The sequence below is a fragment of the Triplophysa rosa genome, linkage group LG4 (genome assembly GCF_024868665.1).
Source record: "Triplophysa rosa linkage group LG4, Trosa_1v2, whole genome shotgun sequence".
Taxonomy (NCBI): domain Eukaryota; kingdom Metazoa; phylum Chordata; class Actinopteri; order Cypriniformes; family Nemacheilidae; genus Triplophysa; species Triplophysa rosa.
The window spans coordinates 14,158,333-14,184,521 of record NC_079893.1 but is presented as its reverse complement, the minus strand read 5'-3'; the positions used below and the strand labels follow the sequence as shown (position 1 = coordinate 14,184,521).

General features: G+C 38.1%; 1 protein-coding gene across 5 annotated transcripts; it reads right to left on the bottom strand.

The window, feature by feature from the left end:
* Positions 1 to 1,655: 1,655 nt before the first annotated feature.
* Positions 1,656 to 26,189, bottom strand: uso1 (USO1 vesicle transport factor). Of its 5 annotated transcripts, none has more exons than XM_057330728.1 (26): positions 25,959 to 26,189; positions 25,654 to 25,740; positions 24,394 to 24,458; positions 24,185 to 24,261; positions 23,983 to 23,994; positions 22,310 to 22,410; positions 21,425 to 21,527; positions 20,964 to 21,019; positions 20,737 to 20,857; positions 20,450 to 20,628; positions 20,185 to 20,325; positions 19,992 to 20,080; positions 19,736 to 19,890; positions 19,155 to 19,360; positions 18,589 to 18,609; positions 13,017 to 13,127; positions 10,552 to 10,670; positions 10,119 to 10,300; positions 6,113 to 6,234; positions 5,401 to 5,539; positions 4,058 to 4,221; positions 3,874 to 3,930; positions 3,642 to 3,740; positions 3,165 to 3,266; positions 2,796 to 3,011; positions 1,656 to 2,675 (listed from the first exon to the last, which is right to left on the bottom strand). In XM_057330728.1, exons 1-26 carry the CDS (start codon positions 26,022 to 26,024, stop codon positions 2,583 to 2,585), a joined length of 2,883 nt encoding a protein of 960 aa, XP_057186711.1. In that variant the 5' UTR covers positions 26,025 to 26,189; the 3' UTR covers positions 1,656 to 2,582. The 5 variants fall into 5 exon arrangements, with proteins under 5 accessions (XP_057186711.1, XP_057186712.1, XP_057186715.1 ...); XM_057330729.1 differs by having other exon boundaries at positions 3,874 to 3,927; XM_057330732.1 differs by lacking the exon at positions 18,589 to 18,609.

Sequence of the window (26,189 nt, the reverse complement as noted above, 5' to 3'; positions counted from 1 at the left end):
GAGTTTGCTGGCCAATTAAGAACAGGGATACCATGGTCCTTAAACCAGGTACTGGTAGCTTTGGCACTGTGTGCAGGTGCCAAGTCCTGTTGGAAAATGAAATCTGCATCTCCATAAAGTTGGTCAGCAGCAGGAAGCATGAAGTGCTCTAAAACTTCCTGGTATACGGCTGCGTTGACCTTGGACCTCAGAAAACACAGTGGACCAACACCAGCAGATGACATGGCACCCCAAACCATCACTGACTGTGGAAACTTTACACTGGACCTCAAGCAACGTGGATTCTGTGCCTCTCCTCTCTTCCTCCAGACTCTGGGACCCTGATTTCCAAAGGAAATGCAAAATTTACTTTCATCAGAGAACATAACTTTGGACCACTCAGCAGCAGTCCAGTCCTTTTTGTCTTTAGCCCAGGCGAGACGCTTCTGATGCTTCCTGCTGCTGACCAACTTTATGGAGATGCAGATTTCATTTTCCAACAGGACTTGGCACCTGCACACAGTGCCAAAGCTACCAGTACCTGGTTTAAGGACCATGGTATCCCTGTTCTTAATTGGCCAGCAAACTCACCTGACCTTAACCCCATAGAAAATCTATGGGGTATTGTGAAGAGGAAGATGCGATATGCCAGACCCAACAATGAAGAAGAGCTGAAGGCCACTGTCAGAGCAACCTGGCCTCTCATAACACCTGAGCAGTGCCAAAGACTGATTGACTCCATGCCACGCCGCATTCCTGCAGTAATTCAGGCAAAAGGAGCCCCAACTAAGTATTGAGTGCTGTACATGCTCATACTTTTCATGTTCATACTTTTCAGTTGGCCAAGATTTCTAAAAATCCTTTCTTTGTATTGGTCTTAAGTAATATTCTAATTTTCTGAGATACTGAATTTGGGATTTCCATTAGTTGTCAGTTATAATCATCAAATTAAAAGAAATAAACATTTGAAATATATCAGTCTGTGTGTAATGAATGAATATAATATACAAGTTTCACTTTTTGAATGGAATTAGTGAAATAAATCAACCTTTTGATGATATTCTAATTATATGACCAGCACCTGTATATATATTATTAGTATTATTCTGTAGGCTATTTTTTACTCATAATAACACACTATGATTGACTAATCATTAAATGTGAGATGCCTCAAAAACTAAAGTTCAGTTAAGTACATAAAGAGGAAGGCATCACAGATTTTATGATTCATTTGTATGACTGGACTTTGTTGGATTCTTGTTATTTCAAATTTCACCATATCATTCATGTAACAGACATACTTTTTTCCAAGTGAAATATTTAATGATCAATAATGATCTATTCGTGCTTATTTAACATTCACTGAATAGTGTGTAATAAGCTTATGTATAATAGTGTATAATAGATCATGTAAAGCCAGCTAGTCAGGATCCTAATTTCAGATGTCTCGAACCCATCTGCCGTTTTGCACAAATTTGTAATATATTTTATTTAAACCTAAATTCTATTCCTTCAAGAACTGATTTTGATTCCCATCTATATCTATTGTATATCCCGACTCCTAGTACTGACACGCTGTACAGCATCTAAGCCAGGAGTAAGATTTAGGTAAATTAGTACATACGAAGTAAAAACATTACTGATGAGCAAAATAATGGCAATGCAAAAAGCAGTAACTCAAGAGCCAAACATCACAGAAAAGCATTATAGTTTATTTTTATGTGGCTTGTTCATCCATAAATTAAACCAAATTTAGCAAAAGCTCTCCAGTCTTAAAGGAACCTGAAGTATTGGAGGGTCTTCAACAGTGTTGTCAAATCAGAACGCATGGGAAACATGCAGCTAGTGTGAACACAACGCAACAAGTTGGCTGAGAGTGGTTGATTATTTGTTAATAAGCTGTAAAAAATACTAAAATCAGTTGACATCAAGGGACAAAAAAAGAAAACTTGTTCTTATGGTGTCCTCTAAATAGAAAAGGTCTATTTATTGGCCAGCGATCCAATGTGAAACCGAAATTAAATTGGCCAAAACTTGACAGACAAGTTTATCGCTATGCACCTGAGCAGAGAAGGCAATTGTGCAGAACACATACATCAATGACGTCGCTCACCACTCACTCAACTTATCAAGCATTTCGGAAAAGCAGACTGAACCTTTTTTGCACCATGTTATACAAAAGAGGAGCACATATTTTATTTTCTCTTCTTCATTATTAGTGCAAAGAGCAATCCAGCCATCTTCTACATCTGTGTGCGGTTAGGATATACTCACTGGGAGTTTTGATTCGAGGTTTGAAACATTCCGCTGTGTTTATTATCCTAGATATTAGTTTAGATGCAATTTAAACTAATATGCATCTAAAAGTTTTTTTTAATTGAATGGGTCAAAAAATGGGTCCAGTTCGTTTAGGTGGGTAAATGAAATCCCTGGATTGCTTTCCTACTGTCAAGCAAACTCTTAAAATTAAAAAGGTAGCCTTGAAAAAAAAAACTGTTAATCAGAAGATCAGATGAAATGTCCATAGCCTTCAATCTCTTTTTCTAGGCATGTAAGAGAGAAGTTAATGTTAGCAGTCTTTCACTTCCACAAGTCAAAACTTTTTATTCATCATCATCATCCTCCTCCTCCTCCTCATCATCATCATCATCATCATCAAACTGGTCTTTTGTATCCAGATCATCCTCATCTTCAATCTGCAGGGAAACAGTAAAACCAAAAGAATAAAAATAATCAAATTGGAAAACGGTTTAAAAATACACCACAAAAGTGAACCCGTATTAAACTAATCGTCAGTTTTCTGAGTGCAAGTTTACCGTCTCTCCCAAGTCCTCGAGTTTCTGTTTCAAGGACAGAATCTTCTGATCCTGGTCAGCAAGTAGCATGAGAAGCTCATCCTGCTCCTTTTTAGAGTCCTGCACCTCCTTCTGCAATTTGCTCTTCTCCGCCTGCAAGATGGCTACTGTGCTTGTGGCTGAAGCAAGCTCTTTCTCCGTTGATTCTTTGCTTTCCAGAAGTGCTTTAACTTCCTCCTATTAAACAGTGAGTATGACGGAAGTGGAGGCAAAAACAAAGAATTTCAGAGATCAGACAATCAATAGACTAATGAACACGAATGAAGATGAAATTGATAGTAAATGAAGCACAGGAAGATAGAGGAGCACTCATTATTTTGAGTAAGACACCTTGAGCTTTTGTGTTTCAGTGTTCTGAGTGGAGAGTCTGCTCTCTAACTCTGCAATCTTCTCTGTGTAGCCACTATCTTCTCCAGTGACTGGGACTGTAGCCTAAGAAAAAAGAAAAGCCTGATCTAAAATCATATGCCAGGTAAAATGACCAAGCTTGTTGTGTTTGTGTGGCTGTAGGGCAGCTGTAGAATATGGGCAATTCTAGCGTTAAGGATGTTACATTTGCAGAAAAAAAAACTATATACATTGGTATATCATTTTTTATTATTAATAAATTGAACCATCTGCTTACATTTGCTAAGTTCTAGAAACTTTTTTGCTTATTGTTTACAGCCAGCCGATTAAATTAAAAGCTCTTGTTATGTTTGAGTCTGAAATGCAACAAATGGTTCATGGTTGGTTTATGTCTGCGGCTCAGAGTACAGTGCACTGGACTAGAGCAAATAAATAAATAAATATCTGTAACACACTCACCCTGGTCTCACATCTTCCAAGAAGCTCCTGCCTTTCAGTCTGCAGCTGTGTGATCTCTGCTGTCTGGCTTTGCAGCTGAGCTTTCAGCTTCTCCACCTCCTGTAACCAACCACAGAAAATGTCTATTGAACTCCATTCAATGCATTCTGTGTAATTGTGAGAGCAGGTACAGAGAGGTGCATGGTGTTACATAATGAACATTAAACAATGAAAGGAATGAATGGCACGTTACCCTCAATATTTCTGTGTTTTCTGAAGTTGATCCCTCTGCTGATGGTACCCCCATCTGCTGAGTGACAGATCAACATTTTCCTTACATACAACAAACATAATGATACAACTAGAAAAGGCAGAAACGCTATTATAATAGCATATAAAGGCTGGGGTTTAGAATGAGAGACTCCACTCAAACGTACCAGGCTTGAAATGACATTGTCCTTTTCAGTGAGTTGTGTCTGCAGTGATTGGTTTTGTCTATGTAGATCCTCCAGTTGTTCTCTGAGTTGGCTCAACTCTTCTAGCTGCAGGCCGTTCACATGGGCTCCATCTGCCTGACTACCTGTCTGCTGATTATCTTTACCTACACAATGTATACCATTAGTGGATTAGTAGAAGAATTTGACATGCATTTCTTTTACATCTTGTAAAAAACTCCATATACAATGTAATGTACTTTCATTTTCTAACACTGGAATACTTTTTAATAAATTAAAGAGTACATAACACGAGATCATGAAAATTACATTTCACGCAGTGTGTAATGTTGCCGTGTTTGAAAGTAAGCAGTCTGCCAAGTTGTAAATCCGAAGGTGAATGAATAAAGTTATTGGCTTGGGAAAAAAGGGAGTCGACTCTGAATCACGCAAACGAGTCGTCACTAGTCCGATTCGCGAACCGCTGTGGATTTACGTCACTACATATAATCCCCGCCTACGTTTTGCTAGGACTGCCCGTGAAAACTTCACTCTTATCCCCCAAACACTGTAGCTCGTGAGCCTCATTCGCGGTAGACCAATCACAGCAGACTAGACCATCTGACCAATCAACATCAGACTAGGCTAGCGGAAAGGAGAGGATTAGACAGATGAATTGATGAACGAATCATTTGAGAGTCAGTCAAGAAGTAAGGTAAGAATAACTGCCTATTATTACGAAATAATTGTGTTTTTACACCTTCTATGTACATAGACTTGTTGTTGGACACTCCATAAACCAAAGTAGGACCTTAAAAATCCCTAGTTATGTACTCTTTAAATAATAAATTAAATAAACGTGTTATTACTTAATACCAACACTTTCTTCAATATATGCTTTGTACATAAATCATTACCTTTTACATAGTTATAAACGTAATTACATTTCAATGTGTGATATAATATTTGTTATACTATATTTTCATATTTAAATGTATGTGAACTATTAATATATTAGTAGATATATAAACATTGCTCATGACTTTCTGGAGTTATTATATTGTTACTAAAATTAATAGACGTAAAAGACCACAAAAAAGTGTTTTTAAAACATTAAAAACACAAAACAATTATGACTAAGTCTTTTGCACTTTAACATACAGGTGTACAACACAGAACCAAACATAAGTTAACCAAGTGCCAAAGGGTGCAACATAAGTAGGGGGAAAATAAGAAGCGGCGGAGATAGTACTTGGCTTATTTTACAGTATTAGTAACACTATTTTATTTTGATTCATTACAATTTTAGGAGAACAGAAGCAAACTTCTACCGATACTGCTCTTACCTAGTTTGAGTTTAAGGATGTTGTACTGGTCCTTGTGCTGCTGGATCTGAGAGAGCTGTTGTGTTGTGGTGTTCTGGAGCTTTTCATTCTGTGACGTTAGTGATGCCATTTGCTCCTTCAGCTCTTTTAACTGAGAGTCCTAAAATCGAAGATACATTTGTTTTTAGACACCAGTCAAACGATATTCATAAAGCAGAAGTCACTATATACTGTGTAATACATTTTTTAAATAAATACAGTAATTCATAATTTCACTTTTTACACGTCTTAAATTGAACTTTAGGTTACTTTGTACTTAGAGTAATAAAAAAAAGTTTTTTTACATTCTTCACACTGACTTAGAATCTCTATCCCACAGTGTTGAAGCACTGTGCTTGGAAAGCACTGACTTCTTAATAGAGTGTATCAACATACTTATTTGTTGATTAAAAAATATCACCTCGATTCTGATTACCAACACTATTGTTGACATAGTTAACCCGTCATGGAAGACTTGTGAGATAAATTTATGATGACAAAGCAAAGATCAAAAGCAACAGGCAATCAATGAATCAAGGTTCCATTCTGTGCTACAGTAAAATGTGCCAAGGTTCAATGTAATTCAGAACATTACATATATCATATATGCCATCAGAAGCATCAACATCAGAAGTCTGTAAGGTTACCTGGAAACATGAGTATATAAAATAAAAACTGAATATAGCGTTGTTACCTGTTCTCTGATCAGCTCTTTGTACTGCGTAACAATGCTGTCATGCTGTTCTAGTGTTTTCTTCACCTCTTCTTCTTTTTTCTCTTCCTCGCTTGACTTTAGCACAGCTTTTGTGATCACGCCTATTAACAAATAAGATTAAAGTGCATGTTACGCTCCCTTTAATACCACACTTTCATGTTTGTGTACAATTTAGTACATTACTTATTTTAGCTGATCCGATTCTAGAGACCACTTTTTTTGTTGAGGTGAGGGACTCTGATTTTGTGACTACAAACACACAACACTGTATTCTAATATGTTACTTTTGATTTTAGACACACTTTAGTGTGCCTGATTATCAAATGTAGCGATACAGATCATGTGAAGGCACATTTAAAGCTCAGTTAAAGGGATAGTTCACACAAAAATAAATTAAACTACTCACTCTCTAATTGTTCTAAACCTGTATAATTGTCTTTGTTTGGTTGAACACAGAGAAAGATATTTGGATGAATGCTTGTAACCAAACAGTTCTTGGACCCCATTGACTACAATAATAGGAAAAATAACAATGGTAGTCAAAAGTGCCCCAGAGCTGTTTGAAATATTTACAGATTTGGAACAATTTGAAGGTGAGTAAATGATGACAGTATTTTATTTTTGGGGGAACCATCCCTTTAATACAGGACTCAGAATTGATCCCATTTATTGTGATGTGTCTCAAATGTCCACTTGTAAACAGATTGCCCAAGACAGATCTTTGTAGTAGATGTAAACAGGGCACTGTCCCCTTCTGATCAAATCACCCAAAATATATTCCGGGGTATAGGCGGCTGCATATATGAAAAAAAAAACCTAACCCTAAAAAAAGTTCTAACAAAATGTTTCTCAGATGTTTTTTGTAGTATTAGATGTCGTTAATAACATACTAAAAGTTTACCAAAGTTTGACCACTAGAAATGTATAATTTTCAAGATGGCGTCCAAGATGGGCAGGAAGCCCTTAAAATCCTAACTCCTTCATTATTTGACCTAGCCAAGTAATCTTGGTGTCTAACCCTATGTTGTCTGGGTCTATGAATCCTTTGGACTTGTCTAAATTGCACTGACATGATTACAAACTTATGGAATACATGATTTTGTGAGATTACTGTAAGGTTTTATCTTTGTTTGGGGTGAACCAGAGATGTAAACGATTTAGCCTATGTCATGTAACTCCTACTCAGTACGTGTTTCTGGACACATTTTTTGCTTAAACACAGACTTGACATTCAATCTAAAAGTTATTGCACCCAAAAGTAACTTAAATTGGAGTTGTATAACTTTGATCATAAACAACTCTGAATTATCCCGAACAGAAGCCTGTGTATGAACCCTCTAAAATGGTCACTCATTTAAATTTGAATAAGGTAATACATATGTAATGCATCCTGTTATGATCCGGGTCTCTCGGGGCATGTGTCCTGCGGGGGGGGGGTGTACTTTGTTTTGTCGAACACGTGGAGTGCCGTTTGACAGCTCTCCACGTGTCCGGTGTCTGCGTCATCTGCCCTGCCCTGCCCTCGTGTTTCCCTGTTGGGCTTTCCTCACTCACACCTGTAGCTCCTTCTCTGATTAGTACTCTCCCCTGCTCTCTTATTTACCCCACACCTGTAGCCAATCCTTAGTTTGCAGATTTCCCTATTTATTCCTTCTTGTCCTCTTGTCTAGTGTCAGCTCGTTGTGTTTGTTTCAGACCTGCCTGACGTACAATGTCTAAGTCTTGTCATAGTTATTGCTCCTGTCTTAAGTCATAGTTATAGTTATTCCTCAGTTTTTTCAGTCATAGTCCTAGTTTTCTGTCTTGGTCCTAGTTCCTTTGTTTTCTCTTTTGTTTTGCTCCAGTGCCTTGGTTTTCTACACTTCCTCTTTGTTTTGCCCCTTAGTCTTCGCTGGCGCCCCGGACCTCTCTCCAACACACTTCCTGACTTCTCTCCCCTCGGGACGGTACCCGGCAGCACTGAGCTCTCATCGGGTTTGGACCAACCAAACTTCTTACTCTTCTCCGGTGGAGAGAAACCTCCGGGACCGAGGTGCGTCTCTCCCGTGGATACCGCCGGGCTGAGGCAGTTCCCCGCTGTCTCTCGCGACTCCCAGAGGACCGAGTGGGACTAGAAGGAATCTTGTGCTTACTGGACGGTGTTGCTGGTGCCTGGAAACTGATTTCTCCTTTTTTGCCCTGTACTTAATAAAGTTCTCATTTCCTGCAATTGAATCCCCGTCTCCTCTCTGACAGTCATGACAGCATCCTCTATAGATGTTATTAGTATAAAGGTGGCATTATACTAAACCCAACAAAACTAAATTCACAATTTTCAGCAATTCAGAAGAATACTGACATTTGATATTGCTTGCCTCATTGAAATGTTGTTGGCAGCACAGTGTATACCATTTTGCTCAAACAAAATTCATCATTGACTACTTAAATCTCCCACCCCCCCACCCAGATTTCTAACACATGAAAAAGGCCAACAATGTAAGTGTGTTAAGAGAGGATGACACTGTTGAATTAGCTTGAGGAAAAAGTACACTCCAAATGCAATTTTGACCATGAGTCATGTTGTTGTAAACCAAGAAACTTGCCCTATTTGCTGTAAAAACTTAAGAGATGGCTCTGATATAGATGAGGTTCATCAGAAGGGAGCTGATGGAATAAACAATGCAAGTGTACTAAGAGGCGATGACGTACACAACCAGGTGATTGAGACATCTGTCCACCAGCAAATGTCCACGAAAAGCTCTTTGCACTGACTTTACAGTCATCATGTGCTGGACGGCATTTTGTTCCATTTTGTACAACTTCCATAATGTTCAAAAGAGTCCTGTTCCTTCCATCAGTGTGCCTATTGCACCAAGTAGGTTCATAAAAGTATGAAAACCTCCAAGCATTAAGACTATGCTTTTAAGGGGACTACTCTGTGGTGCATCCATGATCATTTCTGCTGCTTTCCAGTACAGTGGCTGATCAAACATAATAACGGGTGGAGCATTGTGTTTGATAGCCAGGTCACAAACAAAATCCAAGGTAGACAAAATACACGTTTTGTCTCCAGAGTACAGGTCAATCATTGGAAAGCAGCAGAGATGATCATGATCATGCATCATTAGGCACTATTTGCTGGTGGACAGATGCACAACTGCCTGCCGATCACAACGGTGCAGTTGTAGGACATATGGACTACCGTGCATGCCTGCTTGTGGACCATGTCAAGTTGGGAATTGTGAGAATCACTATAATAAACCTCTATGGGAGGAAGAGTGTGACGACTAATGGTAAATCTAGTGAAGGTCACAGTTCAAAAAAGTATAAAAAATAAACCAGAATAAGAGGAAACAACTGAAGAAAATAGAAAAAGTTATGTATAAATAAGAATAGTATTAAAAAATATATAAAAAACAAAAGGCAAAAAAAGCATTATAAAAATATATGAAAAAATAAAAGGGGTTAGCAGAACTGAGCCTTCACGTGGAAGCCCTGTTTTGACAAATTTTACAGTACCACACAGTTCTAATGAATTTATTCTTTATTGGAATCAAAAGAATGGTTATGAACCACAGAAATCACCAACACTAGGCAAAACGATATGAGAAAGGAGAAATATGCAATTACTTAAGGGAAATTGTACTTATTTTTCGCATAAATATGCTTGTAACCAATTGCTTTAATATATAGTTGTACTTGTAATCACTTATCTATCATGCAAATATGCCAATAAGAATATTACATGGCCAAAACATGTATCAGGCACCAATATTCCTGGTCTAGGAGGAATACAATGGAGTAATGGTAATTTTAAGGACCTGACGGCCACCATTTTGAAAATGGGGCCTTTCTTGGAGTCAAACTTTAGTAAACTTTTAGTATGTTTTTAAGTACATCTGATACTACTGTAAACCACTGAGAAACCTTTTGTTAGAATTTTTTGGGGTCAAGTCATAATTGCAGCTGACTAGTAAGAATCTGTGCCCAGGACTCCAACACTAACCTTCTAACTCTTTGACAAGTTTGGTGAACTCATGATCAAACAGCATGTGCTCTGGGGTGGAAAAGGCTGGCTGAGGTTTCTGAGCAGCACGGGAATACAGTTCATGTTTGGTTACGAAGCCCAGCTTCTCCACAAAGTTTTCCTTCCCTATGCGCTTCTCAATCAACTGTTTCAGCTTTTCTCTATTGAAAGGAAGAGAAACATGTCATATTGTACATACTGTTCAGTAAATGACAGATATGGATTACTCGCTATAACATTACAGTCTTTACATGTTACACATATTTAACACATTATTTATTTTAATCCACTAATTAAAACAAATCAGTATATTATTCATATTTTACATAACATTGTTTTAACATATTGACAACTTTTGCTATAAGACAAAAAGCTGAGAAAACTTACGAAAAAGAATATAGTAAGAACTTACTTTGTGTAATTCTCTAAGCTGTTGTCATTGTAGTAGATACAAATCCCCAACAGCAAGGCACACAGACCCTGAACCAGTCGCTCATCTTCACCCAGGTTTTCAGAGATCTGACCTGTTAGCTAGACTTCATTTAAAGAAACTTACAAATCAGACTTTAGATCTAAATCATGTAATTATGTAGAGAATTTAGCATAAGCCAAATTGTCGGAGTCATTAAAAGAAGAGCCATCAACCCCCTTCACCCACCCCCCCTTTCTCCTGTTTTCTGTCGTGATTCTGCCTCATCTTGTCATGGCTTTCTTGATCTTGTGGCAGAGTCACGGCAGGATCCCTTGTTTGATGTGGAGAGAGAAGTTTCGGCCTTCCACATTCCCTCTCTCTCCGGTGTCTAGACTCTGTTCCCGCCCTTTCGTCTCGTTATTGCTTGTTAATTAGTTCATGTCCCGCACCTGTTCCCTCTTGATTTGCTCCCCTTTAAATAGTCCTCATGTTTCATTGTCCTGTGGTCGGTCATTGTGTTTGCTGTCTCTGTTTATACCTCTGTGCCTTGTGCTGTTTTTGTTACCTGACCCTTGCTCGTGTTCCTGTTCGTGATCCTTCAGTAAGTCTAGTTAGTGTTAGTTCATTGTAGCTTTGTCTAGTGTTGTACTAAGTCTTTGTTAGTTTAGTCTAGTCAGTTTATGTTCCTGTTTATCCTTTGTTACTGTTTTACCCCCACGTGGGTTCTTGTTTTGTGTTTTATCTTTTGTTAAATAAAGTCCTTGTTAACCCCTTCATTCCCCGCTGCCTGCAATTGGGTTCTTCCCCTGCTGTTCATGACAGTTTTCTTGATACGATCATCAAAAGACCAGAGTCAAAACCTCTCACTGAGAGTGTTGATAACCTTTTGTTTCTCTGTTGGATATTTTACGACTCCTAAGCTTCAAAGCAGAGGAGAGAAGTCTCTCTGTCTAATTTGAAACTTGGCTAACCAGAGAAACTTCTCTGACAAATAGGAACTTGTGATTCAATTGTCCTTTTCTATAAATATATCTAAATAGCTAGGTTATATGTCGTCGCTCTTGCCATTTTTAAATAATCTGTAATTGTTAAATAGGCAAGTTAATTCAAGCTTTGTTCGTATTCGTACCGCCGAATGAATCATGTCTTGATGCACTTCAAACCTTAGCATATTTGATATATAAATGTTTGTCTTTACAATTCCTCCTTGTTTATATACATTGTGTGACCATAGCACACTTTCCTTTCATTATGTTATAATTGGGAATGATATTTTGTAAAGTTGCCAGGAGGTCATAAAGATGCAAATTAGCTGTTGAGTGGACAAAGTACCTCTTCCCTGCTCAACTCTGATTGGTCGATTCAAACTCAGGTGGGCCTGCCCTCTCGTGAGTTTAAATAAAGAGCCTGCTCTGAAAACTTCGCTTCTCTTCTCTTCCGGCTTCGTCTCTTCCGAGACTGCCCTTTCCCCCCTGGGGGAAAGGATGGAACAATGGACTTCTACTGCCACGTGGCTAGGCCATGCGGCCGATCACGAGGCCCGAAACTTTCGGCAGGACTTGCCTTCAGAAACCTTTTGAACAATTCCATCTCTATACGCGCATATGGATATCGGTCCAGCACAGAGCTTGCAAGTATCCGTTTCTATTTATAGAATAGCTGCGTTAAGTCTGTGCCTCTTTGTTAAAGATGATTTTTATTGGTGTTCAGAAATCGCTGCCATGCCCTCTCTCTCTCTCTCTTTCTCTCTCTCAGCGCTTCCTAGCGCATTTGTGTTTCATGTATTTGTTTGTTTTATGCGATAGTCATTGTTTTGTTTACCATGTAGAGTAGAGTTTAATAAACAACCATATAAATTCATTTGTGATGGGTTTTCTGTATTCACGCTCACAGACTTGGTCCCTTTTACTGTGTTTTGATTTACACTACCTTTGCTCTAAATCCTGTTTGGTAAAGTCACGTTACTTATGGCCATGAGATAATGTAAAGTATATAATATCATTGAGGCATTTGCTGGACGAATGCATACAAGTATTGTTATGCTTTATATTACTAATCAGAGACCGTAAAATATGTATATTTGATCATGATTATTATACGTATTTTCCTTTGAGCTAAACTAATTCCTTGACTGAAATTGATGTTTTAAATAACTAATTTCATGGATATGATCTTGAAAGATCTGGTGGAGAACCATATTTGGTGAGCTTTGCTCATCAATATAATAACGTTAGCTAAAACCGCTACACACGACACTAAAAAAGAAGGCCGAACCTTCATTATATTTCAGTCAAAATCATGGGCATATCCCCATTGACTGTGCAAGTCATGGTTAAATACTCTGAGTTGCTCTGAGAATGATAAACTATTTTCAAATTCAAGTTAGTCATTTTACAAATATAATGGGAACAGTGATACGGTGTTGGTCTGTTAAGTCGATCAGGTGTGTATTGACAGAAGGATACGAAGGGAACATTGTCTTGATTGTGCAGGAAATGCATGACAGCAATGGGACAGTTACAGATCCAGGTGCAGAGCAGCATGAGAAGACCCACCTTTGTCTGCACCCTACTGCCCTGTACACACAAACACACATAGAAACACAAACAACACAGTCTTAAAGAACACTGCGATACGTTTACATTCAGCTAATATATATTTTATCAACATGTCCCGTCATTTGTAAAAATGTAATCTGTAATTTGATGTTAGATTTTCAGGTTGCCCCAAACCTCATATGACCATATCTGCATATGGGTCAAGAGGGTTGAATGTTATTTACCATGTTTAAATCCATAAAAAAACAGGCAGAGGGAAACTATTGAAGTGGGAGGATTGTAATCGTCAGCACTGTCATTTCAAAGTAGAGCTAGAGAGACCACAATCCATATTTTATCACCATTGTGCCTTATATAGACAGGCATTTAACTAGATAACTAGAATTAGTTAGAGCCCCTGTCCTCTCTTCAGCCTACACATGATATGCGTTTTGGTCTATCGGATCACAAGTGGATGACGTTAAATACAGGTGTAAACGGGGTGTGAAACGCTTTGAGCTTGTTGACTTTCTACCACTTCCAGAAGAAGTTGAATACGCATTCGACCGGATTGTGTTTGTGGTGTAGACGCTCATGTGGTTGAAGGCGTTCGGCAGCCACAAAAGACTGCCTACTCTCAAAACGTTCAAGACAAAAAACGTTCAATCACAATGTTTTCTCACCATTCCATATGTCTAACACAAACATTAAGGGGCTGTGTCCACAGAGTCGTTTCTGCCGGAAACGACACATTTTTTGAAAACGCCAGTAGCTGCCTTTTTTTTCGCACTCAGCGTGACCGGGCACCCAGAGTTGAAGAATCCTTAACTTGGGGCAGAACGCTGCGCCTGCAGCGGGTGTTTTTTTCAGCCGAGCTCCTGGCGTTTTCAGCCGCATAAAAGCGCCTCGGTGGACACAGGGGCTTAAGCCTAATCCTTGTTGGTGCAACCCATCCTAAATCTCTGTTTATCATCAATAACCTGCATCATTCTAGAACTCATCTCCAGTGTTTTGTTCAGAAATCTGGTAGTGCCAGCAGCAATTGAAAAATGAAAAAGAATTGCACCCCCCTCTGTAAATTGTGGCCCCTGCTTTTTAAAGCGGCCCTAACACACGCGGTTTCTGCCAACCTCATATTAATCTTGAGTACCTATAGAGTAGTATTGCATACTTCGTATCTTTGAAGAGTATTCAGTTTGATCACATTTATAAAAGATAGATACAGCTGTATGATTATTTCCGAAAGCATACGGCGCGTGCGGGGGGGGGTACGGGTATGGCTGAACTAAAGCACGTGCGCATCCATTGCCAACAAAACACAGACATCAGTTTCACTCACCGCATGCGGTTCATGTCTGGCATCTTTTAGCGCTGGGACGGCTCCATATATCAGTTTCAAACGATCTCCAAATCCAGCGTTATATCCACCGTTTATACAACATTCATCACCCAAATGCAGTGAACAAACAAACACCTGAACTTCGCGAACGTATGCTTTCTCTCTCTCCTGCACACAAGTGAAAGTGACGTCTGCGCATGCTCCTTCTCCTGCTCTCCTTGCTGCCGCGTGGGTGTGCCACGTGCTTTTCCGGGAGAATTGTTCAAAAAGGGACTAAGAAAAATTGTTACGAAACAGTTTTATACTGTATGTTCGAAAAAAACGTTCCGAAACCTGTACGATCGCTGGGGGAGTGTATCGAGCACAGAAATACTACGTTTTTTGACAAGTTGACCATGTTAAGCATGAGAAGACAGCACGTTTAACATTGTAAAGAAGTCAGAATGCATGACACACCGTTGCACCACCCCTTTAAAAATCCTAGATCCGCCACTGACATGAATAGGGACTAGGGCTGCAGCTATCGATTATTTCAGTAATCGAGTATTCTACTGATTTTCCATCGATTAATCGGGTATTCCGATAACAAATACTTTTTCTTTATTAAAGAGCAATACTAAATATACAAGAGAAAATACGACAGGTCTCTTAAAATGAACAACTAATTTGTTTCCCTTTTAGAAAAAAAAAGATTTTTTATTGCTGAAATTGCATACATTAATATTAGAGATGCACCGATTGCAATTTTCTTTGCCGATTCCGATTTTATTACAAGTGAAACCTGCCGATTCTGATTTTTGCCAATTCCGATTTTCTATCCACAAACTATAATTGACAGTATACTGTATATAAAACCATATTAACTTTTCTTCAATACACATTTTTTTATTTTCATTGAATAAATGACTGAACATTACAATTTCCCCAAATTTCCCTAAATGCAGTTCTCCAAGCTGCATTAAATTACAGAATCTTCTCTTTCCCAAACAACTCTTAAATTGAAAAACACTGTGACTGAAAAGAAGTACAAATAATAAAATATAACTAAACATGTCACTTAATTTACCTTTTTCATTTTTGTACTCATCTCACAAAAGTCTAAGATAACAATAAAATACTTCAACTTTATTCTTGTCTGTTTCTGTTTATGAAACTAACATTGCTTTATTTCATTTTTTTCTGAAATGTAAAATAAATTGTCTTTATCTTGTGTCTGTAGGATTAAAAGAAGTGGGTTGATTTTTGCTGCAACTTCAATAAAGAAGTTAAAAATCATATGAGTGAATTCAACTCTAAAGATGTATATGTATTTGCAGTTTTTTGTGTTAGTAAAGAACTCAATCAGATATACATCACATATATTGGTTGATTTATTCATTTTTTTATATTTTGGATTTTTAAAAACAAGTAGAAGTCGTGTTGAATGTCATTTTACCTAGATGAAATTACCAGTTGTAACGTAAGACAAGGAATCAGGTTGAGTGGAATTTACGTTTGTTTTACACAGAGTGAACGACTTCAACATGAGTTTAGCATGTGTCAGAGTTTAGCATGATGCTAATAGCATCACTGTTAGCATACATACCCCATGTAGACGGAGCAGCGAGAGATGAACTACAGTGTGTACAGTACTTGATGCGTGTGCACGCCGCGTGCAGTCAGCGGATATGAGAGATGCGCGTCAGTCAGCAGAGACACGCATGCGAGTATAAACGAGCCGTGAAAGACAGGCTGTGCGCGCGCACGTTTACATGTTTACGTCCGGCTTTGAGTGTACTGACGGCTGTGACGTTCTTGCCCGCATCACGGGCAACAGAAGATCAGCTTGGAATCGGCGAGACGTGAGACTGACCAGCCGGTCACCAGTCGGGCCGATCATACGAAATACCGGCCGATTCCGATCTCTTGCCGGTCAATCGGTGCACCTCTAATTAATATCTGTGAAAAGTTATCCAATTTAATACATTACATTGCCATATAACATTCAAAATGCAATATAATACAAATGTATAAATAAGAAACATTAACAGAAATAGAAAGAATAATTTCAAAGGTAAACAACTAACTTCAGCTTATGCATTATGCATTTGTGACCCTGGACAACAAAACCAGTCTTATGGGTCAATTTTTCGAAATTGAGATTTTTACATAATCTGAAAGCTGAATAAATAAACTTTCTATAGATATATGAGTTGTTAGAATAGGACAATATCTGGACGAGATACACCCGTTAAAACTCTGGAATCTGAGAGCGCAAAAAAATCAAAATATTGAGAAAATTGCCTTTGAAGTTGTTAATCAGGGGCACTGTGTCAGACCATCCACTCACAAAAATAAAGTTTTTATATATTTAAGGTAGGAAATTTACAAAATATCTTAATGGAACATGATCTTTACTTAATATCCTAATGTTTTTTGGCATAACAGAAAAATCGATAATTTTGACCCACACAATGTATTTTTGTCTTTTAATAAAAATGTTCCCGTGCTACTTAAGACTGGTTTTGTGATCCAGGGTCACATTTAGTTGATCTAAATTAGTTTTAGTTTCTTTTTTTTACTATTAAATTGTAATATATTTGTCCAAATAAAATACCGAGTTAACCAGACTTTTATTTTGGCAGGTTGTCGGAAGATGCTTATTTTTTAGTATATCTGTTTATTTACTCAAACAATGAGAGAGCAACTCTGGAGATGAAGTTCATGTCCTCATAAAGCGCAGACGCAGACAAATTCATGAGCGTGTAACACGTTAAACTGTGCAGTTCATTCACTCAGACACGACAAACAGCCGATGGCATGTGTAAATAACAGGATTCAGCATCCACTAGTCTGCATCTAGTTTTATGGACTCAATGCAGCCTATCACTTATTTATCAGCATGAGACATACGTGTGAGCATGTGAACAGACTAAAATGCGTGTGTCTCACGGTGAATGCGTGAGAGTTGAGAGCCCTGTAACATGTATAGAGTTTAGTGGGCTGTGCGTTAGTAATAACGGTCCGTGGGGAAACGCAGTGCTCCGTGTGTACTGTAGTTAAATGGATTAAACAAAGCTTCGAGGCAACAAAAATTGCCTTTATGATTTTTTGTATTTGAATTACTCGAGTAAGGAATCGTTTCAGCCCTAATAGGGACCATATTCTGCAGATGGCATACAGGTTTGAAATGACATGAGGATGAGTAAATGAAAAAAGAATTTGAACTTTTTTTTTAAACAGCAACAACAGGACATTTTTTTGAATTCACATAAAAGGTGAAACTCCCCAAAAATGTCCAAATGAACCTAAATTCACACTATAAAGTGTTATTATTAATCTAATAATTTTTTTAGTTTTAAATGTATAATTCATAAACTTGTTATTAGCGACACTGGTGGCCGTAAAGTGAACTGCAGCCAGTAACTGACTAAGTTTAGTAACAAGCAATGGCAAAAAAAAACAATGAATACATGAAATTTCTTATATATGACCCTTTAAGATGCCATTCCAAACAAATTTCTAATGTAATTAAAAAAGCTACTTTAAAACTTATATATTCAACTAAGCAGAAAGAGGTGAGAGATTTTAAAGGGGTCCTATTATGCCCTTATACAAAATGTTCAACCATTTAGAGAGTGCTTTGGACATATCCTATCCCTTACCATAACCGCAAACTTCTTAGGTGTAAAAACTGGTCAGTTTTGCCTGCATGGTGATGTTTTAGGCACGTGACGTTTGACTTGTTGTTGTAGAAGAAGCAGTTTGATTGATCGGTTTCTTTTAGTTCTAAAAAAGTATTTTCTGTCGGAGAGAATATCTTCCTTTGGAGTGGACTTTGTGCTTTTTAAAATTTCAGACCTTTTTATGCTTAAGTAGCAACACTACATAAAGGTTGAAATTCTGAAAAAGCATAATAGAACCCCTTTAAAGAGCTAAAAAACAGATCTAAAATGTCTGTATTTTATAGAACAAGACTAAAAGACCACATGCAGTCAGCAGTTAAAAACCAAACGGTAAAAGCCAGGGCTGCCAGGGTAAGTTAGGGCACACAACAAACAGGACGGAAACAGCAAACAGAAGGACAGCAAAACAGTTAATGAACCCCCAATGTGGAAAATGTAGGGCAACCCTGCTGAGACCAAGCCACACCATCACATCAAACCAACGCACAGTACTCACCCTCCGGTTGAGCTTATCACCCTGCAAAAATCACAGCACATTTCATATTGAATGTGAGTGATAACCACAAGCTACCATTCTGATGATATCCTAGTTTCCCAAAATAAATGAAAGTTTAATGGGATCTGAGAAAATATCCCAAAACTAAATACTGTTCTTGAGATAACCAGTCCAGTCCTGTTGAAAAAAAACAACTCAGACCGGCATGAATTTCAATGCAGGTTGAAGTTGTTTTGGTATTGGTTTAACTGGTGCATAGTCATCATGATGTACACCAATAAAACACTGTTGACTGTTAACCTGGAGACAAACTAGCACACCAACATCCGAAACATAACACATGTTGGTCTTTTCAAGAGGGAGCATCCAAAATAGCAGAAACACTGATGGCAGACAGATGGTAGAAATTCTGAGCCAAAACATTCCGTTTGTATAAATGTTAAGGTCAACAAGTATAAAATTCAAGTGGCTTTTGCGCAGCCAGTCTTTGGCCCAAAAAGAGCTAAAAGTATCTAAAAAGTCATAGATTCCCACAAACGCTGAAACATTGAAGTAAAGAGAGGTACCTGGGATAGAATATTGGTGCATTGCTGCAGAAGGGAAACAGGTGGCTTGCCCAGACTGGTGGCCAACTGTACCCGGAGCAGTTGTTCTTTCTGGGTGAGGTTATCTTGCAGCGCATGAGCCAGAGCCACAGCGGCACACCAGTTTGACAGAGAGTCGGCTGAGAATAAGCCTCCACATAACAGCTGTCCCGCTGAGATGGAATTAGCTTGGGGACGGAGAGATAAGATTCTTGAACAGGATCCAAATAAATCAAGTTATTTGAGAGTAAAAACAAACAAGAAACATACAGGCAATGTAGCAGAGAAGAAGAAACTGTAAAGTGGAGATCAGTAGGCTAATTAAGCGCAAACCAGATCTTGTGGGATCTGATCACATTTTACCTGGTAGCTTTCAGTGACCAATCATCTGATTGCATACATCACTTACTACATAAAAGTGTTTCTGCATGTCTGGTAAAGTACAAGAACGTTTTTCTCAGTTATATATCTGAAAATGATACGCTGGGATGGAGTCCTTTATCTCTCTTACTGTTGCCATGTATAAAAGTCAAACTGAACTTGCTAGTCTGTAAAACCCCTACCATCTATAGTGGAGGGCAGTAGTGTGGCTACTATCTCCCCCTGGCCTTTATGGTTCTTGTAGAGGAAGCACTGGAAGCAGTAAAGTACAGCACAGCGTAGAACAAACGGCTGTCTCTCGTTCACCATAGACATGAGAAGAACCACAATTGCAGGCCTGAAGAAAACACCCAACATGTTCATATTTCCCACTCTTTAGAAGACAACACAGAGAATGTTTTATTGGGCTTCAACAGAGGTGTGGTAAAGAACACAGACCTTGGTGGATTGGATGGAGCATTAACAGATGCAAAGTAATCCTGGTTCACATCAGAGCCACGAATGACCTCTGACACAGTATTAATGGTCTACAACAAGACAAACGGTGAATAAATATGTTCAATGCATTAAAAGATCTGGGCAGTTAGTGTGAATGAAGCCAATGAGGCTTATTATCTGAGACCTATCTGACCTCTGTGAGGATGTCTGCAGGAACACCTGTGGCCATGAGGATGGTGCATAACTGTTGGAGGAGCCCGCATTGGAACATGGCCTTCTGACAGCTGGATGTGCCACCTGGAGAGTTTACTGGAGAAACCATCACCCGCACCAGCTACATATGGACCAAAGAAATCAAGATATATTTGCATACTCCTCACACTTTAAGGCTACTGATGTCATTGGACAAGAGTAAGAACAACCTGCACAACACAGGGTGTCATGCTCATATTTTGTACCTGAAGCATTAGATGCAGGTTGGTGACTTTCTGTGCTGACCAGCCAGAGTTGTCATCCCCCACTTCAAACCACGGTTTCATCCTTTGGATATAAGATCCTTCTTTGAAAAAATTCTGGTTAGAGCTATTGTTCTTTAGGAGGTTGAGCAACAATAAGAGACAGTCCTCCACCACAATACCTGTGAGATGAGGATGGAAGTAAATGAATGACCTTTAAAAACACACAAGTTTCTCTTTCTAAAAGCCAGTTTGTATATTTCACTATTTAAAATATTTTAACCATTTACCTCCGTCACTTGAACCCTCCTCTGTGATAATATCAAGGAGTCTCTCAAAAGCATTTTCAAAAGCCACGATTTTCTGAATTGCAGCATTGCCTTTGGTTAGTTGCTGAAGCAGCAGAAGACCCTTAAGGACAAAAAATAATGTTTTAATTTAAATAAAGGTTTCATTTTATTACCTTAAGTAAAAGGTTTTTGTAAAACATGTTAATGAAGTGAGGATTATCACTTACATCATTTCGGATGACTTCCCTGGAGTCAGCAAGTAGATCCATTAACCTGGACACTCCTGCCGTGTGAAGCAACATATTACTCACCATATGAAACGGCAGCAATGGTTTTATGATTTCACTGAAACTAAATGCAATTATTTGACAAAGAAGTGAAGTGCGCTTCGAAAACAGAGGACACATTTGCACACTTACAGCTGAGTTTGGAAAATGACATAACCATCAAATTTTTAATCAGTTAATTATTTCTGTACAAATAAAAATATTTCTTTTTTGGAACATAATGGATGTAAAGCAAACAAACAATAATGCGTTAGTAACATAAGTGCTAGATCATAAGTGCTAACTAGATCATACATGTATGATGTCATTAGGAAACCCCAAATAAGCATGCTAAAAACACACAAACTTCGGAGTCAAATCCTTGAGTGGGTTTATTTAGATCAACACATTTTTGGACTCACCCATGGGGCTCACCAGGATGATGCCTTGGGCCTGAGCACACTGGTTTTTCAAAAGTGCAGTTAGAAGCTTAACACCTGGCCAACGCACATGAAAGTCAAACTCCTACCACAGACAAACCAGTCAAACAACTTTAGAAAATAACATGTCAAATGCCAAAAGACATTGTTCTTAAAATAATAGTTCACCCAAAAATTAAAACAAGCCTATCCAAGTCCTAAATTCAAATATGTGACCCTGGACAACAAAACCAGTATTATGGGTCAATTTTTCGAAATTGAGATTTTTACATAATCTGAAAGCAGAATAAATAAACTTTCTATAGATATATGAGTTGTTAGAATAGGACAATATCTGGCTGAGATACAACTGTTTAAAACTCTGGAATCTGAGAGCGCAAAAAAATCAAAATATTGAGAAAATTGCCTTTGAAGTTGTTAATCAGGGGCACTGTGGCAGACCATCCACTCACAAAAATGAAGTTTTTATATATTTAAGGAAGGAAATTTACAAAATATCTTCAAGAAAAATTGATAATTTTGACCCACACAATGTATTTTTGTCTTTTACTATAAATGTTCCCGTGCTACTTAAGACTGGTTTTGTGATCCAGGGTCACATATGGTGACATTGTGATTAATTTAAATTATAATGTTTTGTATTATTTGGGGTTGGGGGCGATGTGGGGGAAAATATTTGTTTTCATTCTCCTGTATCTGTCCTTTTGTTGTTATAAAAGTTTAATAAGCAAATTGGGCAGAAAAAAATCTTTGAAAGGAAGTCGTATAAATCTGGGACTGCATGAGTGTGAGGAAAGTATGAGAGAATTTGAAATATTCCATATAGATTCCTCTATAACAAAAGATTCCAGCTGATTCTAAACCTACCTCCAACAGTGTAAGGAGAAGAGTGACATTATCTGGTTCCTGGATAAACTTGTCAGTAAACTGAATTCCCATATCATCCTCTTGCTTTTGATGGTTCTCCTCTGAAAGAGAATACAGATCATTTTTGATGCTTTTAGTTTGTAAGTTCAACTCATAAGATGTAGGGATGAACAGATAAAAGGAAGGAAATTTAATATTTTGCTATGATGATGCAGGGAATAATAGCTGTCCAGCTGGATGGGGATACTTTGTGCTAAAGCCACCTGATAACAGTGCAAGAGCTGGTAAATAAGCTATTTTCATCAGAAGGAAAAGCAGAGAAATGTGTCTGTTGACAAAGAGTGTATTAATACAATGAGGGAAAGACAAAACAGCACATCACCCCACAGGATAAAGGAATAGCGGACCCTAAATGAAAACTCATAACTCTCATGACCTTGTAAACTCAATGGACTATTCAATGACGACTTGTCATACATGAAAACCACGTTTGACGTTACACCTGAAATATGATACTATATTTTATTTGAGTGCTATGACGACAATTTGAATGAATAATCAAAATCTTAGGTCTCTTCGCACAAAGCTATAACATAGCTTTGGAAGACTGGGAATATAGTGTATACATTTCACAAACTACTTTTTTGGTGCTTTATAAATATTTTGGAGATTGCTAGTCCCAATTCCCTTTCTATTATATGGAAAAGAATAGGTAGGACATCCTTCTTTTTGCTCTTTTTGCTGCATGAAAGAAAGAGATCCATATGGTCGAAATGAGGGTGAATAAATCTACAGATCTTCCTTTTATGGGTGAGCTATTCCTTCAGGAAACTGAGACAGTGGACATGGGTAAATGTATACAAACAAAGCCAACCCCAAATGCCCCCCCCCCCCCTCCAATAACAAGAAGACACAAAACAACCCTCAAACCTTAACCTCTTCCCACAAATCACACTCACGCAGATGAACTACATGGGAAATTCCAGGACAAATTTACTGACAATACTCTCCTTTTCAGGCACAAGATCATTGTTTAAGCTTGTTTTTTAAGTGAACCACACACTGTATATCCAGTTATTTAAATTATTTTAAACTCATTGAATCTGATTCCATGTTTACAAAAGTTTTCATTAACTTAAAGGCAGGGTGTCCGATTTCTCTTAGCTGTTGTTAATGTTCAAATCACCAAAATAAACACACTCCTACCGCCATCTTTCGCTTTCATCAGCGCTCGGCTCAACTAATGTCCGTCCTGTGCACAGTGCACCTTACTGCTGATTGGCTACAAGGTTGTTTTGGTACTCTGCCCGACTCAGTTGTCTAAAGCATAATTCGGAAATCGGTTACCTCGTCTTTAAGTTTCTTTAAGTGAACCCGAAAGTTCTGAGAGTACTTTCTGAATTTAACAAAACACGCAAGACGAACTGCTGCTGACAGACTCTGTAATTTACTTGGTAACACAAAATATATTACATGGAACTCAAGACAACATTTCGAGTTTCTGTTCACTGTAAACTTTTCCCATACACTAGTGTTGTAGGATAATCAGCAGAGCGTAAAACCTCTATGAATAAAACTGGATTAAAATCAAATGCTGGAGGACAACTCTATGGTTTTCAAGGCATGGATAGGCTAGTAGTTAGACAGCATCATGCACAAAAAAAGTGCTTTACCTTCAGAATCATCTGGATTAAACATAAAAAGAAAAAGGAGGAAGATCAGATATACACAAGCATAAGACTGAAATTATGTTTACTGAATCAATTCAATGAAATTTTTTTTTTAATGCTATACATAGAAATAAGGAAACAGGATAGAAGTTTTACTATCCACAATTTAAACCCTCAAAGCCAAGTTTAGAAAACATTAACCTACCTGGTTCCTCCTCTTCATCATTGCAAACAATATTGTATAATGTGTCCAAAGCATAACCCAGGATTTCAGTATCCGAGCTGTTTCAGAAAATTACCAGAAAAATCACAATGTGTGTTAAATTAACCTAAACTCCATATCACACCATAGCATTTTAAAAAACAACAGAAGTTAACAATGCATGTAATACTTTAAAATATTTTGAAACACACCTGTCAGTCCGCAGTATATGAAGCAAATGGTCCATTGCCTTTGTGCCCACTTCCAAACGGTATTTCTGTAATTAAAAGCCTACTTGACACGTGTTTCATAGAAACAATCTATGTATATATTTGCCAATATTTAAATATTATATGGATTAAAGTAGACGCTTGACAACTTCTGCAACTAAATAATGTGATGATGCTCAAAGTCTTTTGATCAGTGCTGATATAAAGGAGCTAATATAGCACTCCAGATCTCTTTACTTTTAATACTATCAAGCATATACAGGTACATCTCAAAAAATTTGAATATCGTGAAAAAGGTCAATATTTTTTGTCACTCATTTCAGAAAGTGAAACCCATATATTATATAGATTCATTACACATAGAGTGAAATATTTCAAGCAGATGACATGGCAGCCCAAATCATCACTGACTGTGGAAACTTCACACTGGACTTCAAGCAACATGGATTCTGTGCATCTCCACTCTTCCTCCAGACTCTGGGACCTTGATTTCCAAATGAAATGCAAAATTTACTTTCATCTGAAAAGAGGACTTTGGTCCACTGTGTTTTCTGAAGTCCACAGTCAACGCAGCCATCTGCCAAGAAATTTCAGAGCACTTCATGCAACCTTCTGCTGACAAGCTTTATGGAGATGCTGATTTCATTTTCCAGCAGGACTTGGCACCTGCCCACACTGCCAAAGGTACCAAAAGCTGGTTCAATGACCATGGTGGTACTGTGCTTGATTGGCCAGCAATCCCGCCTGACCTGAACCCCACAGAGAATCTATGATGAGAGACACAAGACCCAACAATGCAGATGACCTGAAGGCCACTATCAAAGCAACCTGGGCTTCCATTACACCTGAGCAGTGCCACGGGCTGATTGCCTCCACGCCACGCCACATTGATGCAGTAATTCATGCAAAAGGAGGCCCAACCAACTATTGAGTGCATAGAAATGAACATACTTTTCAGAAGCCTGCCATTTCTGTTTAAAATATCCTTTTTTTATTGATCTTATGTAATATTCCAATTTTCTGAGACACTGAATTTTGGGTTTACATTATCTGTAAGCCATAATCATCCAAATTTCAAGAAATAAAGGCTTGAAATATTTAACTCTATGTGTAATGAATCTATATATGGGTTTCACTTTCTGAAATGAGTGACAAAAAATATTGACCTTTTTCATGATATTCTAATTTTTTGAGATGTACCTGTAAATTCACAACATCATGACATCAACACTTGCTAGTCACCTTTGACAGAGACTTGAGGGCTCGGACAGCATCTCTTCGATCCTCCAACAGGGTGGATGAAGCCACACGATCACATAGCTTCTGAACCTGATAACGAACAGACAGACACACAAGAACTGTTAATAAAGCCCTTGTTGCCCATACATCACAAACACATGAGAGGTGATCTGCATCATATAAACACAATTCATGGACAGGGGTTGAGTGCATACAAATAAACAACAGAATCACACTCACTGCTTTTAAATCACAGAAATAAAGTTATTTTCACTAAACAAATCATCACGAACAGAAATTAAACTCACTGTTTCTGCTCCGGTCGGTTGTGGGCCTGCTGACTGTCCTCCGATAACTCCAAATATGTAATTCATCTTTCTGTTCGCGTGAGTAATAATAACTAACAGTTGGATCTTTAGAATAAAACGTCAATTAACCCAAAGAGACCCCCAGAACACGTAGAGAGTAAATGCTATTAAAAACAGCTGCTGCCCGATGTTGATCTTACGGCCCACCTCTACGCAGCCCGGAACTGACTC

Coding starts and splice junctions, on each gene's coding strand:
- uso1 (XM_057330728.1), bottom strand. CDS start 26,024: ATGAATTACATATTTGGAGTTATCGGAGGACAGTCAGCAGGCCCACAA. Junction 21,020..21,424: donor CATCCTGGTGAGCCCCATGG/GTGAGTCCAAAA, acceptor TTCACACGGCAG/GAGTGTCCAGGTTAATGGAT. Junction 3,931..4,057: donor ACAATGTCATTTCAAGCCTG/GTACGTTTGAGT, acceptor TCTGTCACTCAG/CAGATGGGGGTACCATCAGC.